Source organism: Echiichthys vipera, assembly GCF_963691815.1.
Source record: "Echiichthys vipera genome assembly, chromosome: 18".
Taxonomy (NCBI): Eukaryota; Metazoa; Chordata; class Actinopteri; order Perciformes; family Trachinidae; genus Echiichthys; species Echiichthys vipera.
Window position 1 is genome coordinate 18,056,877 of NC_139843.1, and position 27,656 is coordinate 18,084,532.

The following is a 27,656-nucleotide window of genomic DNA, read 5'->3' on the forward strand; positions in this document are numbered from 1 at the left end:
AAAAATCATCACAGTTTAAAAAAAAAAACATTTCTTCTGTGTGTCTAACCAGGAATGACACCAATAGAGGATTCCAATGCATTTATTGCTGAAACACAACAGACACGAGCCAACTATAAAAACAACTTAAAGAGCATGGCTAAATAATTAAAGAATAATAATAGTAACAATGAAATCTGAACCATAGCATAAAGGAAAATAAATTGGTAGACTCACTTTCTGTGACTATGAGCAAACTGGAAAATAAGAGTTCATGAGAAGAAGGCATCTAGTTAATAAAGAAACACAAAAACATGTGACAATATGTATTTCTCATTCAGCTCAACAACATGTGACAATAAAATAAAATCACTGATGCAGATGATTAATAATAAAAAAAACTAAATTCAAGAATGGCAGTGATACTACTGGAAACCATAGTTGGTGCTTGTTATTTATTTGTTTAATGTTTCTTCACTGAAGCTTCCAGATTATTACAAGTGCTCTCTGACTCCTGTGGTTCTTCTTTGTGGTGGAGTTTCCGGGTGATGGTAATGAACTGAACATTTGTATACAGCCTTGTGTTGTTTCATTAAACCATCAGAACTTTCTTCTCCTGGATTCAATTCAATTCAATTCAATTTTATTTATAGTGCCAAATCATAACAAAAGTATCTCTTTACATACTAGGTAAAGACCACACTCTATGACTTATTTATGATTTACAGAGACCCAACAATTCCCCCGTAGAGTACGGTGGCAACGAAAACCTTCACTATAACAGGCAGGAACGTCAGACAGACCCAGCTCTGTGGAGGACGGACATCTGTCTGCACCGGTTGGGGAGGAAGAAAAGGAGAGAGAAAGAGAAAAGACGGACAGATAGACCGGGTAACTGTTTTCAGAACCAACTCACGAGAACGGTCTGCTTCGAACAACTGTGATCAGATTGTTCCACAACAAATATGGAATAAAATGTGGGCTGGACTGAGGAGTGTTGTCCAGATAACAAATAACATGGATGTTTGAAGCCAACCATACCAAACAAATTCAGAATATTGAGGCAAACTCTGCTCAGTTAAAAATCAAAATGTTGTTGTATTTATCAGAACACAGATTCAAATATACACGTCAATAATTAATATCATGCTATTACAATGTAAATGGAAAAGTTGCAAAACTATATTGAGCAGCTAAAACCTGGTACTCAATTCAACCAGGATATAACTCATTTCATAGTGCATATTTGTCTTCAACGTCCTTATCATTATATTAATGTCCATGTCCTGAACTTGAAGCTATTCTAGTCATCTTCAAGTATCCTGGTTAAAAGAAGCAGGGGAAAAAACAGCGTCAGCACTCGGTCTGTATAGCCTTAGCCATCCAGTCAGATCTGGCCACCAGTAACCTCAGTCTGTCACCTGATGACTGGATCAGCTCCTTTCCACTAACAGAGACAAAGCAGAGACACAGTTAATGTCATATTTAACTATGATTTTGCTCAGATTTCAATAATCCTTACCTCTGGTAGTCCAGTCCAAGCAGACTGACTCCATTAACAGCCATGATCCTGTCTCCTGGTAGCAGCTTCTCACAGCGGGCTGCAGGGGAGTCTGGGACCACTGCACGGATGAAGATGCCTTTCACCCTTAAAGAAGTGTCCTGGAAGATGAGGTCAAAATGTCATGGACTAACTGACACCCAAGACTTCTATCAGCGTGCAACTTTTTAATTCTCACATAAAAAAAACAAAAAACATCCTTTTTCGCATCATCCATGTCCCCTCATTCTTTCATTCTTTCATTCTAACTCCTTCCTGTATATAAGGACGGACCTGGAGATCATCCATTGCCAGATCGTTATGTCAGCAAGAGCGTTACCCGCTTCCCTGTTGAGCTGCCTCCCAGCCTGCCTCCCAGCCTGCCTCCCAGCCTGTCTCCCAGCCTGTCTCCCAGCTACCACCCGCCTGTGCTCAGTCCCTGTGGCCATTCTTTCCCACTCACAACTGAGTCATTAGACGTGGATGAACAGACCTTCGAAGAGGGCTTCACTGTGCACTTAGTTGGGGTTGTTTTTTATTAAAACCTTTAAAACTGACTCTAGTGTTCGTATCTGCATCCTCAGTGTTTTCCCAGTTACCGTTCATGACAACATCAATTTCACTCACCCTTGTGTCAACCAGAGCAAGACCTAGTCCTCTTTCACCTCGCTCCAGCTCCAAGCTAAAGACCTCATCATTATCGTCATCATAATGGTCATCCGCCTCTTCCTCTTCTTCCTCCTCTTCCTCTTTCAGTTCAACAAATCTTCTCATACCGGGGCAATCTGACTTTAAAGGGTCTACTTTCAGTGCAGCCAGACATTCAAACACTAATCCACCTAAGGAGAAAATAAAGGACATGCTCAGTTTTCTTTGAGACAATCAGATGACAGCCATGAATGGTGATGTAGTTCTATGCTGTACCTTCATCGTGTTCATCTACACCAGAGGACCAGGGAAGTGTCTCACTGTCACCTTTCATCCATTTTTCCTGGTATGCCTTTACCAAATCAACAGGATCTATGATATGGGGGGTGTTGGGTGGGGTGAGGAGACAGGAGGGGTCCAGAGCAGAACTCCTCATCTCCCTGGTTTCTCTTGTCTGCAGCTCCAGATTTCTTAGCTTCTGGGACAAAAGTAGGGCACCGCAGGAGCTGAACTCATCTGGGTATTGGGTGGAGGAAGAAGAGGGAGGTGATGAGGGGGGTGGAGGTAAGGCACCAGAGGTAGTAGAAGGGGACTGGTGGTCTTGGACAGTAGAGTGAGATAACACCATCTCAGCTGGTGATGTATGGAAGGTTTCCAAAGTGGCTTTTGGAAGGATATCCGTCGTAGTCAGTTTAGCCTCCATGGGAATGGCACCACCCTGGATGAAGAATACAACAACAAGGATCCATTAGAAAACCATATTTGAAAGTTGGCAAGGGGAACTTGGGGTCTGGGTCTGCATATGTTAAAAAAAATAGTTGTATAAAGCTTTTTGTGTCTCCAGAGTGTGATGGTCCTCTGGCTGTCATATTTGTTTTGTATGTTTGCTCCTCCCTCTTTCTCAACAGGTGATACCTGGTGGGTGGGACTGAGAGCAATCCAGTGCAGTTGGCTTGGTATAAAAGACTCACCAGTCTACCCGTGGCTCTCCCCTTCTTCAAACAAATATTCCTTTGTTTATTGCTTGGCACTTTGTTTTTTTATTTCACAGCGCACCATACTTTTCACTTCATCCACTGACTTAAGTCCAGTTTAGACCAATGTTTCGCAACGCGTCAAAACAGTTTTAGAACCTTGCAGGTAAAAGCTGCAGCGGTGTGAACTGAGACGTCTCGTCTGGATTCAAACCGACTGATCGTGTCGTTTCAACAGCCAATTAAGTCTCAGCAAAGTGGTCACTTACAAACTGTCAGCTGGTTGAAATGGCAGTTATGGACGGAGACACAACATGCCTGCGAGACAGAGAGAGAGGGTCAAACAATGAATAAGAAGAGGGAGCACCGTAATCGAGATCAAAGCAGTGAATCAGGGAAATAAAAGTTATTTCTATCACAACTAGAAATGTAGCCAGCCTGAAAGGTCGGAGGTCAGAACGGAAGTCGCCATGGAGAGTACACATCGTCTCGCCTCATCTCCTTGGTGTGAACTTCTGTTTCAGAATGTTACAGACCTGCACATTGCAAGTAGTTGCAAGTTTCAACTCGTCTCGTTGTGACTCTTTGGTCTGAACTGGACTTATTTTTATGTTTTTTGTAAATAAATTAGTGTTCATTTTCACTTTATCCTCTTGTGTGTCTCCATGTTTGTTGTGGCCAAGAGCCGGGCCATAACAATTGGGGGCTGGTCCGGGATCTGAACCCAGGACCTCTCGCGTCAAATGTGTTAGGTCGGATAAATTTATGTCACGTCCTCCACCTCTGCCTCAAAACAGGCAAAACGCATGAATGTTGTACCTTTTGCTCCTCTGTGGCTGTGACATCATCGGTCTGTGAGTCAGAAAGAGCAGCCATGAATTCTCTGAGCTTGTCCAGCTGTTCCCTCAGGGCTGAATCTGTTACCTGCCTGCTCAGTTGGAGCTGGTAACCCCCTTCCGGTAGCACCAGAGGATGATGGGTGTCAAAACTCTCCAGAATATCAGCTGTGGAAAGAAGGGCCATATTGCATTAAAATGACAAGAATCATATTCAAATAGTATTGTGAACTAAGTCAGGGATGTTAGTTGACAGTATGTCTCACCAGTTTGAAGTGCTGCAGCCTGGTCATGAACAGATGGAGTCCAGGTGTGTCTGATGGGAGATGCTGGACTGTAAAGACTCAGCAGGTGGTTCAGCTGGGCCGGACTCAGGGCAGGGTAATCAGACCGCAAGGACACCCAAGATGTCTAGACACACACACACCATAGTTTACCTCAATGACTGGTCCAATACTTCACCTTTACAGAAGGATTATTTAACTTTTTAACCTGATTATTCCACAATACTCAACCAAGTATTTAATTCAAAGAGACTTTTTGTCAATGGTACGAATTGTATCAGCATTAGTAAAATCTGTTCTGATTACGTTACAGCTAATCATGATGTCCGAAACATGACAACACATGCATATTCCACGTTACTTTTACAGTAAAGGGATAGTCACAACAATATGCCATGTCAGGGATACATTCAGAAACAAAAAGTTGATTCTGAATAAGAAATCAATAATGATATTAGAAATGAGCCTAGACACCCTCCCTATGTGTATACGTTGTGTGGATGTGTTATATTGTTAAATGTGTTGCTCTGTTGGATGAACATGACTTCACACTGTCTCCATAACTTCTCCCTGCTCTCCTCATTCACACAGACGACCTAGAAAATGTACTAGTAAGTAAGTAATTTGAAAATAAATATAATATTTTCTAAAAATATATATTTTGGAGTAAATGTACTTCTCTCTCAAAAATATATATGAATAAAAGTTTTATTTACCAAAATATGTTTTTTATATAAATAACTGGAATATGAAGTAAATGTCTTTACAACTAATTAGTAGTAGAATGTGTTATAAATAAATTTACTTCAGGATTCATAAGTGTTGGGTTGTGACCATAAATTAAGAGAGAGATAAGATATATATATATATATATATATATATATATATATATATATACAGTCTAAACTGATCAAACTACACCCACACTGTCCTGATGAAGCAGAGTACCTGAGTTTTTGACAATAAATTATATTATCAATTTCTTTCATCATCTTAACTTTCAGTCTTGTGTATTTGGTAATGAATATTTAATGTGATACAGAAATACGACCTTAATGTCATTTTTCTTCCCGCAGAAACAACATCAGTAAATCCTCAGCCTGTTATGTCTCTGGTGATTATTTATAGTTGGATAAACCCAACTCAGCTAAATGTGTAGTGTGTGTGTGTGTGTGTGTGTGTGTGTGTGTGTGTGTGTGTGTGTGTGTGTGTGTGTGTGTGTGTGTGTGTGTGTGTGTGTGTGTGTGTGTGTGTGTGTGTGTGTGTGTGTGTGTGTTTGTGTGTTTTGTACCTGCAGTAAATTCTTTCTAGGCGTAGCCAGCAGATTGATAGCTGACGAGAGTGTGTGTGTGTGCTCCAAGGCCAGTTCTCCCAGTCCAGCTGTGTGGGCCCAGTCCAGGAGCAAGTCGAGGTTGGCCCGCATGTGTACGCCTCTGGACCACTGATAGAAACCTGGCTCAGATCCTGTGTAAACATTAGGAGAAAGTCTAATTTGAAATCACTTATTTGGGATTCGGGGTTCTCAGCTTTGAGGTCTACAGCAACACTGCTCCTCATTTATCCTTTGTCTCTGAACCTGGACAAGATGAGGATCTGCTGTTTTTGTGAGGCATTTAGATTCCTCATTATTCAAGACAATCTTTAGACATTCATAAAAATCTGCCATCGGGGTTATTATTATTACCAAAACAAAAACTGGCAGTGAAAAATATTTTAAGTAAACTAAGAAAACTGAAAAAAACCTAAATCTAAAACTAATCCTAATCTAAATAGCCAGGTTAAAACTATAATAATGGAAAATAAAATGGGCGTAATTAATTTCACCTTTAGTTGACAAGCTATTATATTTCACGACCATAAAAAGGAGACGGCAGGAATTTCTGCTAACTGAACCCCAGAAACTGAATGGACTGGACATTCCAGGAGATGGCGCTGTGCTGCAATTGCTTCACATCACACTTAAATAGCACTATAATCAAACATCATGGGCATTTCTATACCTATCTCCAACCATGTATTTGAATGTTTTTGAAGGTACTGAGACATTATACGCGGCCCTGACAAAAACAAAACTATTTCAACTACTGGGAAACTAAAACAAAATATATAAAAACTAAACTTTCTGAAAACAAATCAAAACTAAATTTTAATTGAACTAAAAAAAAAACACAACCAAAATAAAATCAAATCTAAATGAAAATTCTAAACATTTATAACCTTGCTACATGAGTGCCGGTAATTTTCAAATCAACAATCCAAACAAAAAGTAGAGTATTAAGTAAGTATGTGTGTGTATCCAAAGCTATAGTGTGTGTATCTTCATTACCACAAACACAGGCAGACTAGTTTATAATAAGCCAGTCCCCTGTCTTTCTCATCAAAGAAAATCTATATTTTTCCATGGCAAAGTAATCCCCAACAAATGCCCTATTTTCTCCTCTTTGAGTAACACTTGATAAAAACTATTATCTGTTTATGGAAATTATTGAGGTTTTTTTCTCAATTATATGTTTGTGGCGAGTTTGTAAAGATTTATGTTTTCAGTGAGAACAAATTGGCTTGGGGCTGAGTGCTGCAGAAAGTGTTGAGAGACGTGCTAACACATAATGGGAGCTGGTCTTTTCATCCAAAATCCAGAATGATGCAGATCTGTCTTCGTGTCTGTCTGTCTGTCTGTCTGTCTGTCTGTCTGTATGTCTATCTATCTATCTATCTATCTATCTCAGAGGTTTTCAAAGTGTGAAGGGGAGGCTCAGTGACTGAAAAAGATATAACTTATTACATAAGTTATGAGGTTACAGTAAGACAGAACTGCCTGATCATGAGTGATTTTGTTCAAGAGGTAGGTCAGAGCTACAGTACAGTAGCTCTGGGTAATTTTACTGTGTTTCACACTTTTCCAGTCAGAAACTACTAAATTCCTTTGGACAGACTTTTTTATGTACTTGGTAAAGTCTGAAGTTCTTTCAAACAGCAATATTGATTGATCGATCGATAAAAATGTGGGCAAATGCTAACTTCCAGACGTATCACAAAAGACAAGTCACAAAGAATTATCAGACAGAAAAAGTGGGTGAGTGAGTGCAGCAGTTTGTACCCGATCGTAAGCCTGCATACTCTGTGTACCAAGCTAATATGCGAGGACACTCGTGCAGTGGTACCTCTCTCCATAAGTGAGTTGAAGAGGGATGCGTTGATGAAGTAGAAGAGGTAGCCAATGAGCTGCGAGGAAATCTCTGGGTGGAGCTGACAGTCACACAGGAGTCTCCAGGTATCCGTCAGAACATCCACGAGATGCTGGATCTCACCGGGGACCCGCAGTCCGCCGCTACCCAGGACCCTAGCACCCTCGCCAGTCACCTGCAGATCAGGACTCTCCCTGAACGGGTTGCAATTCAGAACGCCCTGCAGGACGGGGTAGAGGACCTGATAGGACAGAATGGGTTGAAAAAGTGAACTGTGAAGAGAGTGACTCACTCATCCAATTCCTGTGGGTCAATTTGAGGTTGGAAAAGTTAACATTGTGCGGTGGATGTTCTGATCACTGGGATAAACTAAAGCATGAAAACCTTGAAAAACCAAATTTCAGACCACCCATATGGCCTCTGCATGTCTGTCTCTCTGTGTTTCTCACACTACAACATAGACCACATAAGATTAGACAGAGAAATCAGCAGGAATAAGACGGAGAGTTTGTAACATTTCCTCCTTTTTCAGCCAAAGGTCTTCACTTCTCTCAAGAGCGAGCCTGGACAACGATAGCTTTGTTCGGGCTAATTGTACACAGACATCCCCCTTCCCCTCCGATCTCACTCTTACACCCACCAAGCTTCCGATGCCAGCGCCGGTCGTAGATCCACATTCCTAAAAAGCTGAATATGGCTCATGTGGGCTTGGCATGCCGCTGCAACAGGACTGCTGAGTGAAGAGTTCTGAAGGAATCCACCCTGAGCAGATCGTTTTACATTTACTGTAAGGCCCCCGGCAGTCGGAGCAGGCAGAACATGAACAGTAGAACACAACGGCCATGATTCCCATCACACATGAGAAAATGGAAAAGGGCGAACATTAAGCCAAATAATCTTGCAGTGTTTCTGGTTGGAAAATGTCGCTCAGCCGAGCCAAGCCAGAGGAGATTCATTCATTTTGGGATTACCACATGTATCCATGGCACGCATTAAAACAGAAAAAAAGTGTGTATTCTGTGTTGTCTGCTTATTCGTGCATTTATTGTGATGGACAAGTAAACACACTGTCTGCCCGCAGGCCTGTTAAAGTGCATCTGTATTCATCATGAAATGTTTTCAATTGGAATGGTCGCTCACCAGTGGCGCCTTTTGTTTTCCGTTCCACACATCGGATGGACGAGCATGAAATACCCGAAAATAAACAGAGATTTAAGGAAATGTTACCACACAGTGTAGACGGGGTAGTGTCACTTTCTGTCTTGTTGGATGGGAGGTTAAAAAAAAGGTGGGCCTCAAAAACGTTTTAACCTTAAACCTTAAAATCTCCCCCTTCATAACTTGGACCCCGGTCAGACTTTGAAACGAGCAGTGAAGGGAAAGGATACATACCTGAGTAAATCAATAGACCTTAGCCGGATTACTCCCAGCTTGTGACTTCACAAACATTCCTCACAAAATCTGTCCAGTCCATGAAAGATGCGGAGGGGTGCTTGCTGGGAAGTGACAGTCATGATGGATGGCACGATACGCCTGGATTAAGTGGCACGCAATGTCCACACTGGGCAAGTTAAATCTGAAAAAGCTGTTTACCTTTCAAAGCCTTTGCGCTTGCTCCACAGAAACTGCAACAGGGCCTGCCACTCAAGAATTGGAGTGTTTTCGGCCACAGCAGGAGCTGCAGCAACCACAGACTTATCCTTGGCGAATATCTCCATTGTCTTGTGAGACAGAAGAAAGCCGTCGGCGCTTGCACCGCAACGGCATTTTTTGTAGAGATCTCCATCCGCAATGAAATTACATACTGAATTCCTCTTGTTTTGGTCAGCAAACGACACAATTGTGAATCACAGCCAGCATCTGGTTACTCTCAGCTGTGTCAAACTGTGTTCTGTTCGCTCCACTTCTCCGGGATCACCACTACTGTGTTTTAATACAGTCTACAGGTGTGTAGGTGGATGTGTCAGTCACTTCACACAACACAATCAGGTACCCAAAATGATGAATCCCACTGACATTTCCTCTAGTGCCACCAGTAGGTCTGGAATCGGTCCAATACTTTTTAACCAAATACCTACACAACAAACCACCAGCCTCAGCCGCATGTTGTGTTTACAGCTAATTACCCAATGGTTACATGCTGGTCTCACGTTGCTAGACCATAATCCAGCACTGCAGTATGGTCTGGAGTTAACATTCTGGTATAGCGGGAAAAACACTCTCGTCTGTTTGTATTTCTCTAAATCAATCACAATCGCCCTGCTAAACCCAGCGGGCACCAATAGCGCCCTTGATAAGTGGATAACAGAGATAGCAGAAGTAGTTAAGGCACGTCCAGAAGGTGAACACGGTTAACGGCTGCTGATAACAGTGGACATGCCAGCATGCGGATCGTTAGCGTTAGCTCAAATACCTCCAGAATTCTCTGTATACATTTTCATACAAAAACTCAAGAAAGTAAAGATCCAGGCTTCGCAAAATGTGCTAACTTAAAATCCCACACATCAGGGGCGGCCGGTGGAACAGTGGTTAGAGCGGTCGCCCCATGTGAAGAGGCTGAAGGTCCACGAAGCAGCGGCCGTGGGTTCGACTTTGCTGCATGTCTCCCCCTCTCTCACCCCATTTTCTCTCTGTCCTATCTGATAAAAGGCTTGAAAAACTGCCAGAAAAATCATCTTAAAAAAAACAATCACACACATCAACAAAAAACAAGACTTATTCTCCACTTCCTCTAAATCCCACAGCTCACAGTATGTTTCCTTCTGAATATTTGTGAAACTCTCAACCTTAGTCGCCAGAGGAAGAAAGAATTCCTGTTCTCTGATGAGAAACTAAAGCTCCTCTGCTTCTAGATCAACAAGACGCATGATTCAGGGCCTAACTCTAATTTAGATTTGAAAGAAACAATCAAACTTTTTTCTGCAAATTTCAATCAAAGCTTACTTTATAGAGTTAATATATTACAAGATAAATTACCTTATACTCAAGCCCCCTGGTGTTGACCTCATAGAAGTAGTCAGGATTGACTCAGACTATAATGCAACAAGTCAGTTAAACGCCAAATTTAAATTCGATTCAGCACAGTTCAAACTTCATGAACATACTGTATTATATTTCTGGATTATTTCTGGATTTACGACAAACCACATCTGGAAGTCATTTGGTTCATCAGGCAGACTTGCTGAGAGAAATACATGCTGTCTCAGGGCAGGTAGTTAGATAACCACATCCTCCTGCACTGAGCAAAAAAATGTGCTGTCTAAAACTTGCAGGACAGCAACTTTTCAGGAATTCCTATAGTTTCCTCTTTAAAGATACAGTATAATGCCATATAACTGACTTCTTTCCACATGAGAAGCTGATAGAGAGATGCATTGGACCTTCCAGAACAGGCACAAAATCTCTCTGAATCCCAGCTGACTGGACTTGTGAGGCATTTGTATGGCTGTGGCTTTGTTTCAGACCAGCCCTGTGTTAATGTGACATGGCTGTTTTGGATTTTCCAGGTCTTTGGAGCGTCTGTGCAGGAGAGAATCTGAGCGGACTTGCAGCTCAGCTATCAACTATGGTTTCTAGTTCAGCCATATATATGTCAATCTCCTCATTAATATTTTTTTGGGAGGTGTTTTTTTTTTTTACCCACACCCACATAGCTCCTCTGGAAATTTGTCTGAAACTTTCCCGGCACACTTCCATGAAATGGGTGTGGTGCTTCAGTGAAACTAACAACTAAATTGTGATTACAATGAAATACCATTTTCTTTTTTCCTACTAAAACTAAGAATACAGCAACCCAGGTCAAAAAGTAGTGTACTTCATTGTATTAGATATACGATTTTATATGCGTACAAAAGTAATTACAAGTATGCCTTTAATTTTTGTTCTTTATTAAAAGTATTTTCAAGTGTACTTAAAGTCAAAGTCTGCAATATTTGTTTGATCATATTCACTGAAGCCGACACTGTGCTCCGAAAGAACAACATAAATCATCCGGTTTTAAAAAAAAAAAACCACCTCTACGTGCACCTAGGAACCTGTTGTTTGTCTTCCACCGCGCCCGTATAATTCTGTCCACTCAGTGCAGGGATGTGTGAGAGCTGACTGTCAGACACAGTTCTTGCACACGGCACAGATCCCCTATCCCCGCACGTGCATGTTACAATATCCTAGGCACACGCCTCAAGCTAGGTATACGCTAAATGACGTTAGCAGTTGCTATCGATGAGTAAGTTAGCCAACCTACCTCCGTGTAGCTTGTACTCCATGCTGTTTATCAATGAGAGAAAACACGGGTGCGTTCACAGGAACAGTGCACTGACGAGCACTCGGTTGTAGAGAACAGAGGAGCTCGGTGGTAGTGGGGAGGGGCGTGAGAATTGTAAACATTTGAAATTTCACTGAGTCAACTCGATCTGCAAGACTTACCGACTACAGCTTTAAAAAGATGTCATTGAGCTCAACTTCAATGAACTTTAAATTATTTTGAAGTAGTGTTTCTAGCTACCCGACAAATCCAAAATAACCAATACGTTCAATAGTCACTCTCTTTTCATCTCCGTTTTGGTCTCCAGCAACTCCTGAGGGTTAATATCTGTTTCTTTTGCTCCTAACTTCTCCACTTTGTTCACGAGCTAGTCACTAACTTTGTGAATCCACTGTTTGGTGCAGAGCATACAGTGGGTTTAACAGGGTTTTTTTGCTGAAAAAAAAAAAAGAACGAAAAAATGCTGCCTGCCGTGTGAGATCTTTCTCTTACAGTCAGAGCGACCCCTCACATTACACAGAAACATTTGATCCACTGTTACAAGTCATTTGAAAATACTGATTAGTCCAACTTTAAGTTGTTGAGAAGTTGAGAAGCAATTCTTCCTGGTTACTTTTTCTTTTTCAGTATTTTACATAACAGCACATTTCTTTGTCTCTGAGCCTTTTTAAAGTTAAACATGTCTTGTGTTGAAATATTATAGTTTGCAGTGTAAAGTTACTCCGCAGTGCTTGGAGATCCCTGGCCTGATTCCTCCATCCTCCCCAACACAAACACAAACACGAGCATGCACGCGCACGCACGCACACACAAACACACACAAACACCCACACACACACACCCACACCGAACACACACACACACACACACACACACACACACACACACACTCAAAGACCCTTGGTGTGTCCTGTCTCTCTCCCAAGTCATAATGCCCTCAGTGTGGTCTGGCACTGTGGCTGGTCGGTCTATTAGTAAGCTGTGTGAGTGTCTAACTGAGCTCTTTATTCTCAGCCTGTCTCTGATTATTTTCCTTTTCTTAAACGACACATCATAATCATCTGTGAGAGGAGCAGATGGCTACACAAGCCTGCTTTGACCCTTCTCCTTTGGCCAAGAAAAGTTCCTTGTTGACTAAAGTAAGGTAGATGTATGTGCAAGACACTGAAGTACTATTTAAGTACAAACACTATGGTACCTCTATTTAAATTCTGTGTATGCTGTGTGTGTGTGTGTGTTTGGTTATCCTCTCACCTTGGTGATGTAGTACACACACTGCTGGAAGGCGAGCATCATGACCTCCTCCAGGACAGCCATTGTCTCTTCACTGGCTGAACGAACACAGGACAGACGTAGCTCCAACAGGGCTGAAAATCACCCACACACACACACACACACACACACACACACACACACACACACACACACACACACACACACACACACACACACACACACACACACACACACACACACACGCCATACACACACACACACACACACACATTGAATGCAGGTTTTAGTTTCACTAGCAACTTTAAACCTTTGTAAGTGAGATACATACACTAAATATAAACTTTTGCCAGACTTTTACCAAGAAGAAATCTAATATGTCATCAATTAGCTGTTTTATGGAGAAATGAAAATGAATGATGAAAAATGCAGTAAAAATGCTGCAGTAAAAGGACAGACTGCTGAGTAGTAAACATTTTTATATTTAAGTCTTAACTTTCAAACTGCTCTCTCTTGCGTGCAGACGTCTGCTACCAACCGCTAAACCAGAAATTACTTTGAGCAGGAAAAGCAAATCTGTGTTTTCCTGCTCAGTAGCTTAGACAGTTAACATTTTGGTTACATAGCGCAGCTTTAATTTGTCATATGGCCACAAATTTGAAGCTCAATAGGTGACTAACCCAAATTCTCCGCCTCCTTGTTCTCGTCATCTTCCCTTCCTTCTTCATCTCCCTGTCCCTGGTCTTTTTGGGTTCTCCGCTCCAGAATAAGAGGCAGCTGGTATTGGATGAACTGCAGCAGCTCCAGACTGTTGGACATCCACACCACCAGGGGGCACAGTCCTGAGATCACCTCATGCTGACTGAGAGCCTGGAGGTCCTCTGAGTTCGAGCCTTCACTAATGAGCAAATGCAATGCAGAAGAGGAGATCTGCAGTGTAGTCTGTGAACTGTGATATAAGTAAAGGGATTGCTGTAGAAAAACAGTGAGGTGCACTTACACTTCAGGTTGAATTGCAGCTACGTCCTTAGTGAGCTCCTGTACGACGACAAAAACAACATGACAATGTAATATTATAGTAACAACCTTCAAAAAGAATAAATAAATATAAAGTAATAAAGAAAAACGCAGATGAAAAGAAGGTAAGATACTGATATTAAAGGGTTGTTAGAAATATAGTAGACCACAGGGGTGTAGAGTTGAAACAGGATCATTAATATACATACGTAAGTATATTGTGACTTGACAGCCTGTAAATCCTCAGTTGCTTTAATGGCAATGGAGCACTTCTCGTTCAAAATTAGAACTTTCTAAAGGACAATAGCAGAGAATTTAAAACTACACTTGACACGGGAGCCTACGTATGTTCCCCGGGTCCTATGTTACCCGCTTCGTTTGTGACCGGGGAACCCCTCTTGTCATAGAAAGGGTCCTATGTTCCCAGTCTGTTATTTCTTCCACAATCAGTGCCGAATTCCACGGCAAATAGGGCTATGTAGACCCTAACACTATCCCCAAACCCTGACCCTAACTGTAACCCCTAACTCTATTAAAATGCTGAATTAAATCAGCAAAGGCATAGGCTTATGCGATGGGAAACATAGGGATGACCCAGGGCCCCTACAAAAGACAGGGTAGAAAGTGTAAGTGGTTCCAGAAGCTTGGTGACGTAGTGATAACTCTCAGGACAAGCTGGTACTGTAGCTGGCGAGCTAACCACGGACACGCTAACAGGCAGTAAACATGTAAGCGCTTTTACTTTTTTTCGTTTGTTGCTATTTTTTCTGTACTTTGAAAAAACGCCACTGTGGCTCTCTGTTCTGCAGATTTATCATCATTTTATTCGATAAAGAGGCTTGCTAACTGACAGTTCATGGCAAACCTAACCATCAGGGGGTCATCCCTATGTTCCCCGGGTCCTATGTTCCTTGGCCTATGCCTTTGCTGATTTAATTTAGCATTTTGGTAGGGTTAGGGGTTATGGTAAGGGTCAGGGTTAGGGGGAGGTGTCAGGGTCTACATCAGTCTATTTGCCGGGGAATTTGGCACTGATTGTGGAAAAAATAACAGACGTCTGATGTTCCCTGTTCTGTTATTTTTTCCACAATCAGTCACATACAAAGCAGGGAACATAAGACCCAGGGAACATAGGTACACTCCCATTATCAGTTAGCAAGCTTTTAAGCTCCGTTGCTAACGAGAAAATAAGTAACAATAAATTCCCGAACTAGTCAAATTAGAAGTCAGTTAACTAAAGAATACTGCAGCAGTTCTCCTTACAGACCCCCTAACATCTTGTTTTATTCCTACAACTTACCCACATGGCAGTCTGAACTCCACTTGCAATAAGCAACAACAACCTGCGCAAGTCTGAGGTATGAAGACATGTGGACGAATACTGAACACACAGACACAGCAAAAATGCAAGTGTCAGTGGCGGTCTCTCTTCAATGCTGGTCCTCCCCATAGCAACTATCTCCTTGATAATGCGTTCCTCATCCTCACTGTCATACTCAAGAGTCAGGCTGTGGCATTGGGGTGATTTTAAAAAGGGAAGGCCTCTGTTTAGGGACTGTTTGCCGCTTGAGCTCTGGAGGTCAGTGCAGTTTGTGATGCAGGTGTTGCAGAGGATAATATCTCTGGTATGGCTCGTTGTAGTGGCAGAAGTGGTGTGACTCAGCAGCCAGGGGACAGCAGTCATGCGGGGCTCAGGAGCAGCATTGTTTACTTCCTTCATTTATAAGAAAGAAAGAAAAATCATGAAGCATGATTTCTGTAAGTTTAGATCGTGTCACTTAAGAAATTTGGGAAAATGAAGAGATAGAAAAGGTACAGTGAGTATTTGTACATACATGTACAGCTTCCTGCCACTTCTGCATCTCACTCTTACCTTGTGTTTCAAAGCGACGGGATCCTTGAAAAGTAACAGGTAGTGCTGTCCCAACCCGATGACATCCCCAAAGTTAAGCTGCACTTCATTTCTCAGCACTTCACCATTCCTCGTGACCACGGCGTTCTGACAAGGGCAGAGCATGGTGGGGCTGCCAAGGTCACGGCGTTGGAAATAGCAGTGTCTCGGAAGGATGTCAGTGGCAAAAAGAAGGATGTCAGGCTTTGACCCGTCTTCATGATCCCTCTGCCGACCAAATACAACATTTGGCCCCGCAAGTAGGTAAATGACAAAGTCCTGAGTGCAGAAACAAATGATGTATTTTTGTTAGATTGAAAAATATTAAAATACTATCTATTGAACTATGAAGCCTTTCAAAAAAAAGTTGAAAATCTTACTTAAAATGAATCAATCTGAAAAACTTCATGGACCACCCCCACTGCTGTAACATAAATTTGATTGTTCCTTTGGGTGACGTTCTTTTGTTCTTTTTTTTTTTTTCAGATGTGCGTAATAATAACTAGTCCTTTTTCTCTCTCTTCTATTCCAAATGAACAATACCGACAAGTTAATTTACGCAAAAGCTGTAAACTAACCCCTAACCCAGCACTGAAATATTATCACCTTATAAAGTATAATATAATTCTCCTTTCAGCTCTGCTCTGTTGTCCACCACCAGCTACGTGCATAACAACGTCTCTCTCAGTGAAGGCAGTCTTATCATGTGGACGTATTAGAATTATAGTCTCGATCTAAGCCTGATTAGACAAACAATCTTTCATTAACAGTGAGTGGCAAACACAATGTGCAGGGATTATTATGTTTGACATTCCCCTTGTGATTTCTGTCTTTTCTAATAGGACAGATTTAACCAGCTAAATTAATTCACAGATAAACTGTGGACCTTGTTCCCAATAGTATTATAATAATAATACGGGTCTTTGGGGTAAACAACTGTGACGCAGAGTTAAAGTCTCAGTGTGTGAGATTTAGCCTGTCCGTGTGTGTGTGTGTGTGTGTGTGTGTGTGTGTGTGTGTGTGTGTGTGTGTGTGTGTGTGTGTGTGTGTGTGTGTGTGTGTGTGTGTGTGTGTGTGTGTGTGTGTGTGTGTGTGTGTGTGCGTGCGTGCGTTTGTGTGTGTGTGTGTGCCATCTGCATGTGTGGCAGTTGCTAACCGCTAACACCATGTGTAATCAGCCAGGAAGCAGTGTCAGAGCTGTTTCCTAATCAGTATTTTGACACCCTTTTTTTCTACGTACTGTTCACTGACCTTTCCCTTAATGATTCTCCCTCTGTCTCTCTCTTTATCCTGTGAAAACAAGCTGTTAGAGCTGCAGCTCTGACGTATTTTCACTTAGAACAGGGCATAACACCCCATAACGCACGTGACCATTTTGAATAGAAGCCAAAATCAGCTTGCATGCATTTGACTGATTTATCTAAGGGGTGGTATAGAGCGGTGGAATTGACCATTTGCTAAGCCCTATTCCCCTCAGTTATTGGCAAGTTATTGCCTGTCAACATTATGGAGTTTACAATAACAAGGGCAGATTCTTAATCATTTTTTAAACAATGTGTCCTCCATTTTAGACAGAGGTAGACCAATTGAGCCTATCATCGTGTAGCTAGCTAGCTAATGCTAACTCCATGAATTTGTAAAAAAGAAAAAAGCTTTTTAATGTTTACAGCTGATTTAAGAAACAAGATCCCAGTAAAAGTGTCTCTAAAACTTTGGTATTTTTCAACCTGGACCCTATTCTCCAATGTTTTTATGTCTGACTACACTAAAAAAAATAACTTGTAGGATTGACTTAATAAAATCCATGTAACAATTTGCACTTAATTTGCACTAAGTATTTTTTTCAGCTGAATATCAAGCACAAGCCACTCAACAATATCAAGTGTAATGTACTTTGTGTAACATTTTTAAAGAAATTAAGTAAATGTTACTCAACTCTGCTCAACTTATAAGTAATATTTATCGAACGGAATTAAGTAAAGTCTAAAAAAAATTTCATAGAAAGGAAAATTACAGTGAATAAGTAGATTTTAGTACTTTCATTTAAATTTTGACATGGTCAGGTAGTTAGTTGTATGATTACTAACTAACACACACTTACTAACTAACTGCACTGCAATGATGCTTAACATGAATATTTTCACCAGAGCCAGTGTGTCGCAGTGGGACATTTTTATTAATTATATATATGATTCTGATAGCTGATATTAAGACCAACACAGTGATATAATCATCATTGCTGAGAAAAATTTTATGGATAAAATATATCACGCAATGCATCGTGGGACTTTCCGGTTCAGTTTTCGGCCGTATCTCGGTAACAGAAGGTCGTAGAGAGATGGAAGTTGATCCCGTGAATAGGTTTTCATGTACGGGCTTCCAACGGTGCCACCTGTGAGTGTCTTCGACCTTCCGTTCCCGAGAAATGTCACAGGTATCACTTTTTATAAGAAAGAAAGGTTACATTTACTCGAAATTGCTCATCCCTGATAAAAACATTTTCAGAGTAAAATTGTATTTGTTTCAAAGTTAATGTGCAGTGACTATAACTCATTTAAATTGTATTTTTAAATATATAATAAAATTAACTCTTCCTCTTCAGTAAATTAATTACTTGAACAAAATGTGTAAATATTCAAATGTTTACTTAAAATATTCTAGTTCCCGCTGAATTAATTAATTGAATACATTTGACTAAAAAATAAAAATAAATAAAAAGTAAAAGTTTATTTAGTGTAATGTCATGGGAACACCCATTTTTGAAATTGCAAAGGTGTACCGTCAATGTACGTCAAAGTGCTTTTTTCTGCAGGCTCAGATTGTTTTTGTATTATACATGTATTTAAGTGCCTGACTATGTTATGGAAAGGGTCCTACAGAAAAATAAAACGTTTTGTTTACCTTTCGCTTGATCCAGTTTGTTTGTTATTCTGTTTAACCACGTTTCGCTCAAAGAGAAGTTTCGTTCTGATTGGATTCATGGGCATTGTTGAAATCAGCTAAATACTCAGCCATGACACTACGAAACTTTTAGATTATACCAAGCTAAGGTTTCTGTACCCCAACACAACAAAGTTTTTCCAGCTCCCACTGATTGTTTCAACTGTTATCTTATGGCAACAAGTCCCCTCTCGCAGAATGACACTTCATTAGACCGAAACAAGCCAAAGGTACAGACAGTTGAGAACAAAAAGTGGCGCAATAGTTGCTGAATTCACTCACAAGTCAGTGAACAGATTTAAGTTGCATATGTATAGCTTGTGTAGCTATACATATGCAAAATAATGTGTAGCTTTCACCTGCCATGTAGCGGCGCACACACGTAACAGAATTTTAAACTTGGTGACTGGGTGTTTCTTGCTGAAATGCAAATGGGAGTCATAGTTAACATCAGCCTCTATGTTTTTATGTAGACAAGCTTGTTCTTTCAGTTCTGTAAGAACCAGAAAACGTCAAATGTAGTTTTACTGGATTGAGGATTTAAACAGGAGTTTCATGCCAATCTGATGACCTCAAACTATGAGTCGTGTAACATTATCTATGAGAAAAATCTATGCTACTTTTACTTCCAGAATCAGGGGAAAATAGCTCCTCCAACGTCCCTCCTCTATTGCGGAGTGTGCGTCTGAATGAGATACCTGTGCGAGGCTGCAGCCCTGCAGCAGCAGCAGGTACGGACAGTCGTGAGGAGGGTGAATGGAGTACTGTGTGGTGTTATCGTCGCTGCTCTCCGTCTCCTCCCTCTCAGACTCCTCTCCTTCCCTCTCCCCTCTCGGCCTTGACGGACAGAGGGTCTCTGTCTTGGCCTGCGACCCGCCGTCCCCCTCGGAGCGAAGTGCGAGGCTGTGAATGTGATTCTGTTCTGGGCTTGTTATGGGGCGCTCATAACTCTGCGCTGGAGTTTGATTCAGACTCTCGTTTGGATCCTCGAGACGTTTATCATAATCTGTGTCCCGTTTGGTCTCCGTATCAGAATCCAAGAGGTCCATTTCACTTTTGCACCTCCACAGTTTGTGTCCTCGCCCCGTGGTCCTCTCTATGAGGGTGGAGGTCACTCTGGAGCGGCTCTTCTGTAGCTTTCGAGCCTGGGCATTGATACCTAACAGGGACACGAATAAACAAATAAAAGAGTTGGGATCAGATTAAACACTGCTGTTAAAATGGGTGCAAATTGAGCTGCTACATAAATACATTAAGCACATGAGTAATGGAATGTAGTGATCGGGCAACACCCGTTATTTTTCCTGAAGTAAAGTGAGGTGTGTGTGAGCCTGTGTGAGTTTGGTCATTTGTACATGGTGTGTTTATGCCAGAGTCAACACGGAGAAGCCCCGCACAGGAAACAGGACCTCACTGGAAAGAAAGACAGAGCTCATGGAAATAAAAAAAAGTTCACCCACTCAACAGGCATCCACAACAGAATCCAAGCTGACACTGATAGAAGGCTATCACAAACTGCGCCATTCATAAAAGCAAAACACAAAACAGGACGCACTCTTACAGCATGACCACAGCTGTGTCAACCACAGCTGGGGCCTCTGGTCAAAATGATAGTAACTGATCCACCCTGCACATTAACTGCGTCATAATGTGTTTGTATCCAGCTTTTATGGAAAGTTCTGCTGCATCACGCTTTGTAAATAACAGTGGATAAGATCATTGGCTGTGTAAAGCTTTTATGACATAATGTTAAGTGTTATAAAAAGGGTGTGTCACTTGAAGTTTAATTGACTTACACAGTGTCTGCAATGTTGATTCAATTAAAAGTTCCTCTGACCTTTTTGATGGCAGTAAAAATGAAATGTATGTCCAAATTTGTAACAGAAAATTGAAAAGAAAGGAAAAAAAGAAATCGTAGACCTATTAAAATATAGTTTGGTGTGTGTGGCTTGGCTTATTTTCCTGGAAAAACATTGTGCCAACAAACCACATTTTTACTGTGAGAACTCTAAAACTGGATTTAATACTGACAATAGTTCATTTTAATAGCACCAAATTGTATTCCAGGGCATGCACACACCCTGAATAAGGATGTGGTACACAGTGAAATGATCGGTCCCTGAAGCACCCTGAGGCTACATCAGACACTGTACCAGCAGTGATGGTGTCTTTGTCTTGGGACGCCTTCTCCTCTACTGAGGCTCTTCTCTGGATTTCGAACCGTCTCGCCAGGCCTTCTCTGGGTTTCCATAGTGACTGCAGGAGGAGGGGCTTCTCATTGTTGCCCACGACTCGGAAACCTTCTGTCCTCCACCGATGATCTCCGGTGGAGCCAATGGTGTCACACAGGACATATGACTCTGCCTCCTCCTTGCCCAGGCCGTACCTAGATGACATGTCCACAATAAATATTATCCTTATGACACCAACTACACAAAATTAATTTAGCACTCCAAACATGTCATTAATTCTGCACCATAATTAGAGACTATCTTATCACGGGTTCACACCATTTGCAAAATTGCCAGGGCCAGGGGAGTAAAGTGGTTTGGCAATGGCACCTCCCTTAATTCCTACTCCCCTACTTCTGTGGTAGTTCCTGCTTCAGTAGGTGTCTCCAGGACCCCATTTTGCCATGACAACACACGCACAGACTCACATTGTGAAAACAATATCAGCATGGCTGTCGTGACTTGTAGCAATGTCTACTCTACCAAACATATGTAAGATCTGAACATTTCAGACATGTCATTGTACTTTTATATCGACATCTGTGACTGACATTTCTGAGTCACATACGTTCATGACTCTTCTCCACTCGTGCCACTGCAACCTTACATTTTAGGTTCATAAGATTTGCCCGAATTCCAATAGCAGTGTTGGTAGGTTGGTCAAAAAAACTGTGAGCCAGAAAAGAATATCAGTAGAAAAATTAAGAAAAACGTCAGCACTATGACAAACCAGGCCAACATTTTGTCAGCCCACCATCCTAAAGCTGCCCAATTATGCAGAAAATCGCAACACTTTTGATTACGGATCCAGGCGTTTTCATCGGGCAATGTCAACCAATCTGGGGCCACCAGGTTATTCCAAAAATACTACATACATACAGCCGTCTGGCAGAGTGAAGTAGACACACACACAAAGACTGTAGGCAGCACTTTTTCATTCATTTTCACAGTTCTGCAAAGTTCTGCAGAAATGAGCTTCAAGACACTAAAAGCTGAATTGCCCCCTGGTGGCAGGCTGCAGTATAGGTCAAAAATCCCGCCTCCTTCATGTTAGTGGATTGGACATGGGCCAGTTCTTATCACACTGATGTTTGCTGATGTGTTTATTTTTCGTATAAGTTTAGTTTTAGTCAGTTATTTGATGCCATAAAAACTGGGTGAAACGTCATGATTGATAGCTATGATTGGCCGGGCAGGTGTACGGACAGGACTTCGATGGCGCAGCTCAAGCGCCCGATCCCTAATGCACAGACTCTGGTTGCAAAATTACAACATGGCGTTAAACATCCCATTGCTAATCTGAAAATATTGATCAGAGCAGCCTTAATTTAAAACACTTCAATATGCAAGTATACTGACTGATGCAGGTTTCTTTTTAGTAGTTTCTAACTAATCATCGCCATATCCTTATCATGGTTATTCCACTAGACCAGCATACTCTTAATGTATTTGCTAACCCATTACTAAATACGAGATAAAGTAATGATTTAAATATAAGTCACTGCTACAGTGTAAATTTTCACTGAGGGAACAGAAACATGGTTTAGTCTTTCCTCTACAAGCTGAATACCACTTGTATTAATCATTCCATTATGTTTTTGGCTGAAACATAAGCGAAGACTGACAGACATTCACTCTTCGGAGAGGCCGCCTTAGAGCCCTGGCCGACACTGGCTGTTTTTCAGACAAATCTGTGGTTTGTTCTAGACTTTCAGAGCTACTAAATAAGTGCACTGTCAGGTTGAGATATACTTATTACCGCTGCATGAACATGCCATCCTTTAATTCTCCAAACTTTTGTGCATCAAGGATGGTTCTAACTGCTTTTATATACAAACGTACATTATAGCAGAGGAAGCATATGGATGAACATCATATAACTCACCCTGTGTCGACACACAAGAGCTCACATACAAAGCAGACACATATGGCAGGCAGACGCACACACACATGCACCGATAACACATGGCCTTACCGCTCAAGGGCCTCTTTGACTAGTTCTTTTGCACTGGAGTGAGTGGTGGCCAGGACGCTCTTGTAGTGAGCTCCCTCACAGATTTCATTTCCAAAAATCTTTAGGATTCCTGGAGCAGTTATCTGATTGGACAGCTCAGATGGGTCGTCTGCTATTAAAGCATTTGCAGAGATCACTGCATGACAAGACATGACAACAAAGGGAAGACGTTTTTATGCTGGGTCTCAGTTTTGGTTCATTAGTGTTAATGGTAGATTTACCATTTACAAGAAACCCAGTAGGAAAGGCAATCAAAACAGATATATACATACATATACATGTGCATAATGTGTAAATATGCCTAATGAATTACTTTAAAGTAAAGTAATTCTTCTTCTTCTTCTTTGGCAGTTTATGTACAGTAGACCAATGCAACAGGAAATTATGGAATATGTGTTCTGAAGGATGTCTTTTGAGCTGGTTTTCTTGTATGAAGCAATGTCATTCTCAATTATCTCCCTTTTACCTCAACACAATGTGAAGTGCAGTGTTAACGAGTGCCATTTATATCAGTGATGTTTTTGTTTGTTAACCCTAATTAAAGTCCCCCTCAGCAACTTAGCATTCCACGTTCATAAAGTTGGGGTACTCACAAGAGACAGATTTGAATAAAGAACGGTCAGAACCGAAGCACAGAAGCTGTGATATGCTTGCTTTAAATCTCAAGAATGGTTCAAGCTCTAAAAATGCCGGCTCCTACGTTTCCCATAATGCAACTGGTAACGTGTTTTTGTTAGACCCTCCATGCCAGTTAAACATCAACATCCAAGTCCATAACCCCACTAAGTAATGAAGGCTTTGTGTTATAAATGTGTAGCATTTAAACCCACGTGGAGAGAAGCCTGATGACATCATCAGGGTTATTCAGACAACTCCTCCAGATCCACACAAGATACAACTGCAATAGAGTACTCCCTGTGACTACACCGTTTATTTGTAAATCTGGTGACTCCTTCAAAGTAATATCTCAAAATGAACGCACCAATGAATAATGAGTGTCCGGTGCAGACAGATGTCCGTCCTCCACAGAGCTGGGTCTGTCTGACGTTCCTGTCTGTAATAGGGAAGGTTTTTGTTGCCACCGTACTCTACGGGGGAATTGTTGGGTCTATGTTTTTCATAAATAAGTCATAGTGTGTCAAAGTGTCCTGAGATAACTTTTGTTATGATTTGGCACTATAAATAAAATTGAATTGAATTGAATTGAATTGAATAAATGTTAAAATGCTACATATAGCACCAGCAACCTTATATCTATATCTACAGTATACATCTATACATAACGTCAACAAAATCCCTGAACAAAGATTCAGGGAGAAATGAAAAGTCATTGTGACTCACTGCTTCCCTTCCTGGCTTGGATGGAAAGTGAGGACCTGATGCCCGTTGTCAGTGTCATGGAGTTGGAGCCGCGGAGGAAGACACCTGAGAGTCGGTTAGTGTGGCGACGGATGCGGCTCTTGCTGGGCTGCCTGATGGCCACACTCTGTGCTGATCTGCTGGTGGAGGAACTGCCAGTGGAGGAAGCCGATCTGATGAATAGAAGAGAAGGATGGGTCCTTGTGGTGAGTCCTTGTTCAAGACACTGGATCCCTACCTCCTGATCTGTACCTTCAACTTTGACTTTGACCCCTCGTGGAAGGGCAGTGAGAGAGCTGAGTTTCTCACCATCATGAGAACAGAGGGATGGGGGAAGGGGAGATTCTTTTTTAAAAAGGAGAGAAATAAAGAAAGAATCCAAGGAATCTGTGTGTGTATGTGTGTGTGTGTGTGCTTGTGTGTGTGTGTCTAATTTAAACGTGGTGGGTGTATTGCTGGGGACCCGATGATTGCTTTTGTGTCGAACATGGTGCAATTAGCGATGGTGGCGCTGTAACAACAAACTTTACATGTGGCATGTAAGTTTTGAGCTGTAAGTATCAAAAGCCACAGAAGAAGCCATGCTCATTTGAATCCAAATCAATTCTCTGCAGTTTTGTGTCCAAACTGATTTTTTCATTACTTATCGTACAAATTTCACCAAATTTGCTTCAGAACATCTTTGGACCAACCTGGGAAAAGTTACTTTTTCAAATTTTTATGATGTCCCATACAGATTTTCTGTAGCTGACCCTCAAAGTTTGTTCAACGTCTGTGAGCCCTTTGTGCTATTACACCTACATTTGGTTAGCCTGGAAATCCAGAACCACATCTATCCAGACGTAGGGTCTGGCAACAAGCAATAGACCTTCCCAACTCAAGAGGCGGCACTAACGCATGCATTTCAAAATACCACTGCAAGCAAGTGGATAGCACTACGACCGATTACGATCAATCAGAGCAATAAACAAGGTGACATATCTAGCCAACTTCGATGGCGCATGACTTCCGTCATCAGTTATGCCCGCCCATAACAGATAGTATGATTTGATTGGTGAGTTGGGATTTTCTAACATAAGCTCCAATGGTGGATGCCCAGAGGCAGCTGCAGAGCAAATGGAAATTTGCTCGCGCTGCTTCTGGATTTCCAGGGTGACATCTGATGGATTCGTCCAAAAGATGGCACTGTAGCGGCACTATCTAACTTTAAAGGAATCTCAGTCTGTCTGTATGTGCGTGCATGTATGACTGTCCTTTGCATATCTCAAGAACCGGTTATCCAATTGGCTTCACACTTTGCAGGAATATTGCAAAGGACCCAAGCCACTGCAGTGTGTGTATGAAGTTGATCGAATGAGCAGTCCTCGAGAACCCTGCAAGCAGCACTTCCCGCAGATCGGCCCAATGAATGAACACGCACCGAATTGGAGAACCACCCAACAAGACTGCAAGCAGAAATACCAGGAGCCGAGCAATTAGCCCTTTTCGATCTGGCACATGCCCTTAACGGTCACTGCACTAATGATGTAGAAGAGGGAAACACAGACGATAGAAAAACCGAACCAAGAACTACAATTGATGCAACAGTGAAAGGAGAAAATAAAGTGATACATAAGAGAATATCTAATGACGACAAGCAAAAAGAAAGTATTACTAGGAGGGAAAACAAGGAAATGTGCACACAATATTCTACATACACTCATTTAGACAATATATATGAGGCTTGTTCCCAGAAAACCTACATAACAAAGGTTCTAGCACCTTGCAGCATACATACGTGTCTGTCCCCAGCACAATGCTGTCCGGTCTCTTTCACCATGCCTCCCTCAGCTCTCTCAGTACATTACTGAAATGATGAAGTGTTGTTTTTCTTCTGACCAAGGCTGTAAGCTTCTTATCGCTATAGTTCAAAGGTTCACTCTTGCGCCACAACTTGGATATAAAAGATTTAAGATTTCCAATCATTAATTATAGTGAAACTGGTTGAAATCTGTGGTAGAGGGACAGAAAGTGCTGTGATGGAATATGATGACACGTGAGCAGAGTGTAAGTGGTTTAGTGATTTAATACATCACGCAGCTAGGGGACACGCTGTGAATAGGGTAAAAAAAAAAAAGAATTATGTTTTGTATTAAAAGGTTTCTGAAATGATATGTTTAAATATTTGAATGAGGCGTTGTCTATTGTTAACTTGTGGTGGATTTAGGAGAAATCTACAGACAGAAATAGACTCTGGTGGTAGAATAAACACCTGAATGTGCATTTTGGTTGCTTTCATACAAGAAAAAATCCCCTAAACTATGTTTTTACCTGCAATGTCTGTCCTTTAAAGGTTAATGAGAAGTTAAGTACTTAATGATGTTTTTTTTATGCAGGCTTGTTGAAAAAAGGTGCATTTAAAATAAACGATTGAAAATGTGCTTTTATGAGTTTAGTCTTAAATAGTTAACTTTCTGAGGTACCTTCAAGAATCTAGCAGAGTGACGGGTATTAATCATTAGAAAAGAATGACAATGAATGACTTAGTGTGCATATAGTCCAGAAAAGGAAAGCAAAAAATAGTTATCATTACGCTCTTATTTGCACAAAGTGTAAAAGTGTTTTACTCACTGCTGAGAGCCATCACTTGTCTTCCTTCCCAACTTGACAAACCGTGTCTTCGGTGAAGCAGCAGGTAAACTCGGTGGTCTCGGTGGGAGAGAGCGCAACTCCTCAGACGAACATTTCATCTGATTCATTCCTGTCTGATGCACTTGGGTATTCCTGCTCGCTTTAAACCGTTTCAGATCGTTTTTTAACGAAGCCTGATGGTTCCTACCATGTCCCATCCGCATGTGATGCGCACAGATTGCTTTGCTTTATTCCTGGGATGTTTCGTCTAGGACAGGCGTCATGAAGCCACTCAGCTGCTGCTTCATTTTTACGCACTCCGGAACAGGCGCTGCAGATGTTTCCAGCCCTCATCCAGCTGTTGGAAGTGCCGCAGCCGGGGCTGTTCAGTCCGACGGCGGCGGCCCCAGTGGCAGCGTTACTTGTGATGCTCGCACGTCAGATGAGTGAACAGTTGACCGAGAACAAGGCAACACGTGGACGGATCTGATCGTTACGTTACATCATTTATTCCGCGTGTTTGTTTCAAATTCAGATCGAACCCGCTCTCCAGATGTGCGTCGACAGCGCAACTGTTCGCAGATGCCAAGTGCACACACCCGCCCACCCATACTAAAACTTTCAAAATAAAATCCTCACAGGAGCAAGTGT

General features: G+C 41.6%; 1 protein-coding gene across 1 annotated transcript; it reads right to left on the bottom strand.

Moving 5' to 3' along the window:
- Window positions 1-1,112: 1,112 nt before the first annotated feature.
- Window positions 1,113-27,133, bottom strand: LOC310960665 (ras-associating and dilute domain-containing protein-like; the record flags this gene model as incomplete). Its single annotated transcript, XM_083932422.1, has 18 exons — window positions 1,113-1,426; window positions 1,502-1,641; window positions 2,147-2,358; window positions 2,444-2,795; window positions 3,961-4,145; window positions 4,244-4,388; window positions 5,553-5,725; window positions 7,423-7,687; window positions 12,965-13,077; window positions 13,624-13,873; window positions 13,946-13,981; window positions 15,261-15,674; window positions 15,834-16,130; window positions 19,490-19,950; window positions 20,945-21,177; window positions 22,998-23,172; window positions 24,378-24,568; window positions 27,006-27,133. The coding sequence occupies 18 exons, from the start codon at window positions 27,131-27,133 to the stop codon at window positions 1,333-1,335; spliced, it is 3,864 nt and encodes a 1,287-aa protein (XP_083788548.1). The 3' UTR covers window positions 1,113-1,332.
- Window positions 27,134-27,656: the final 523 nt, after the last annotated feature.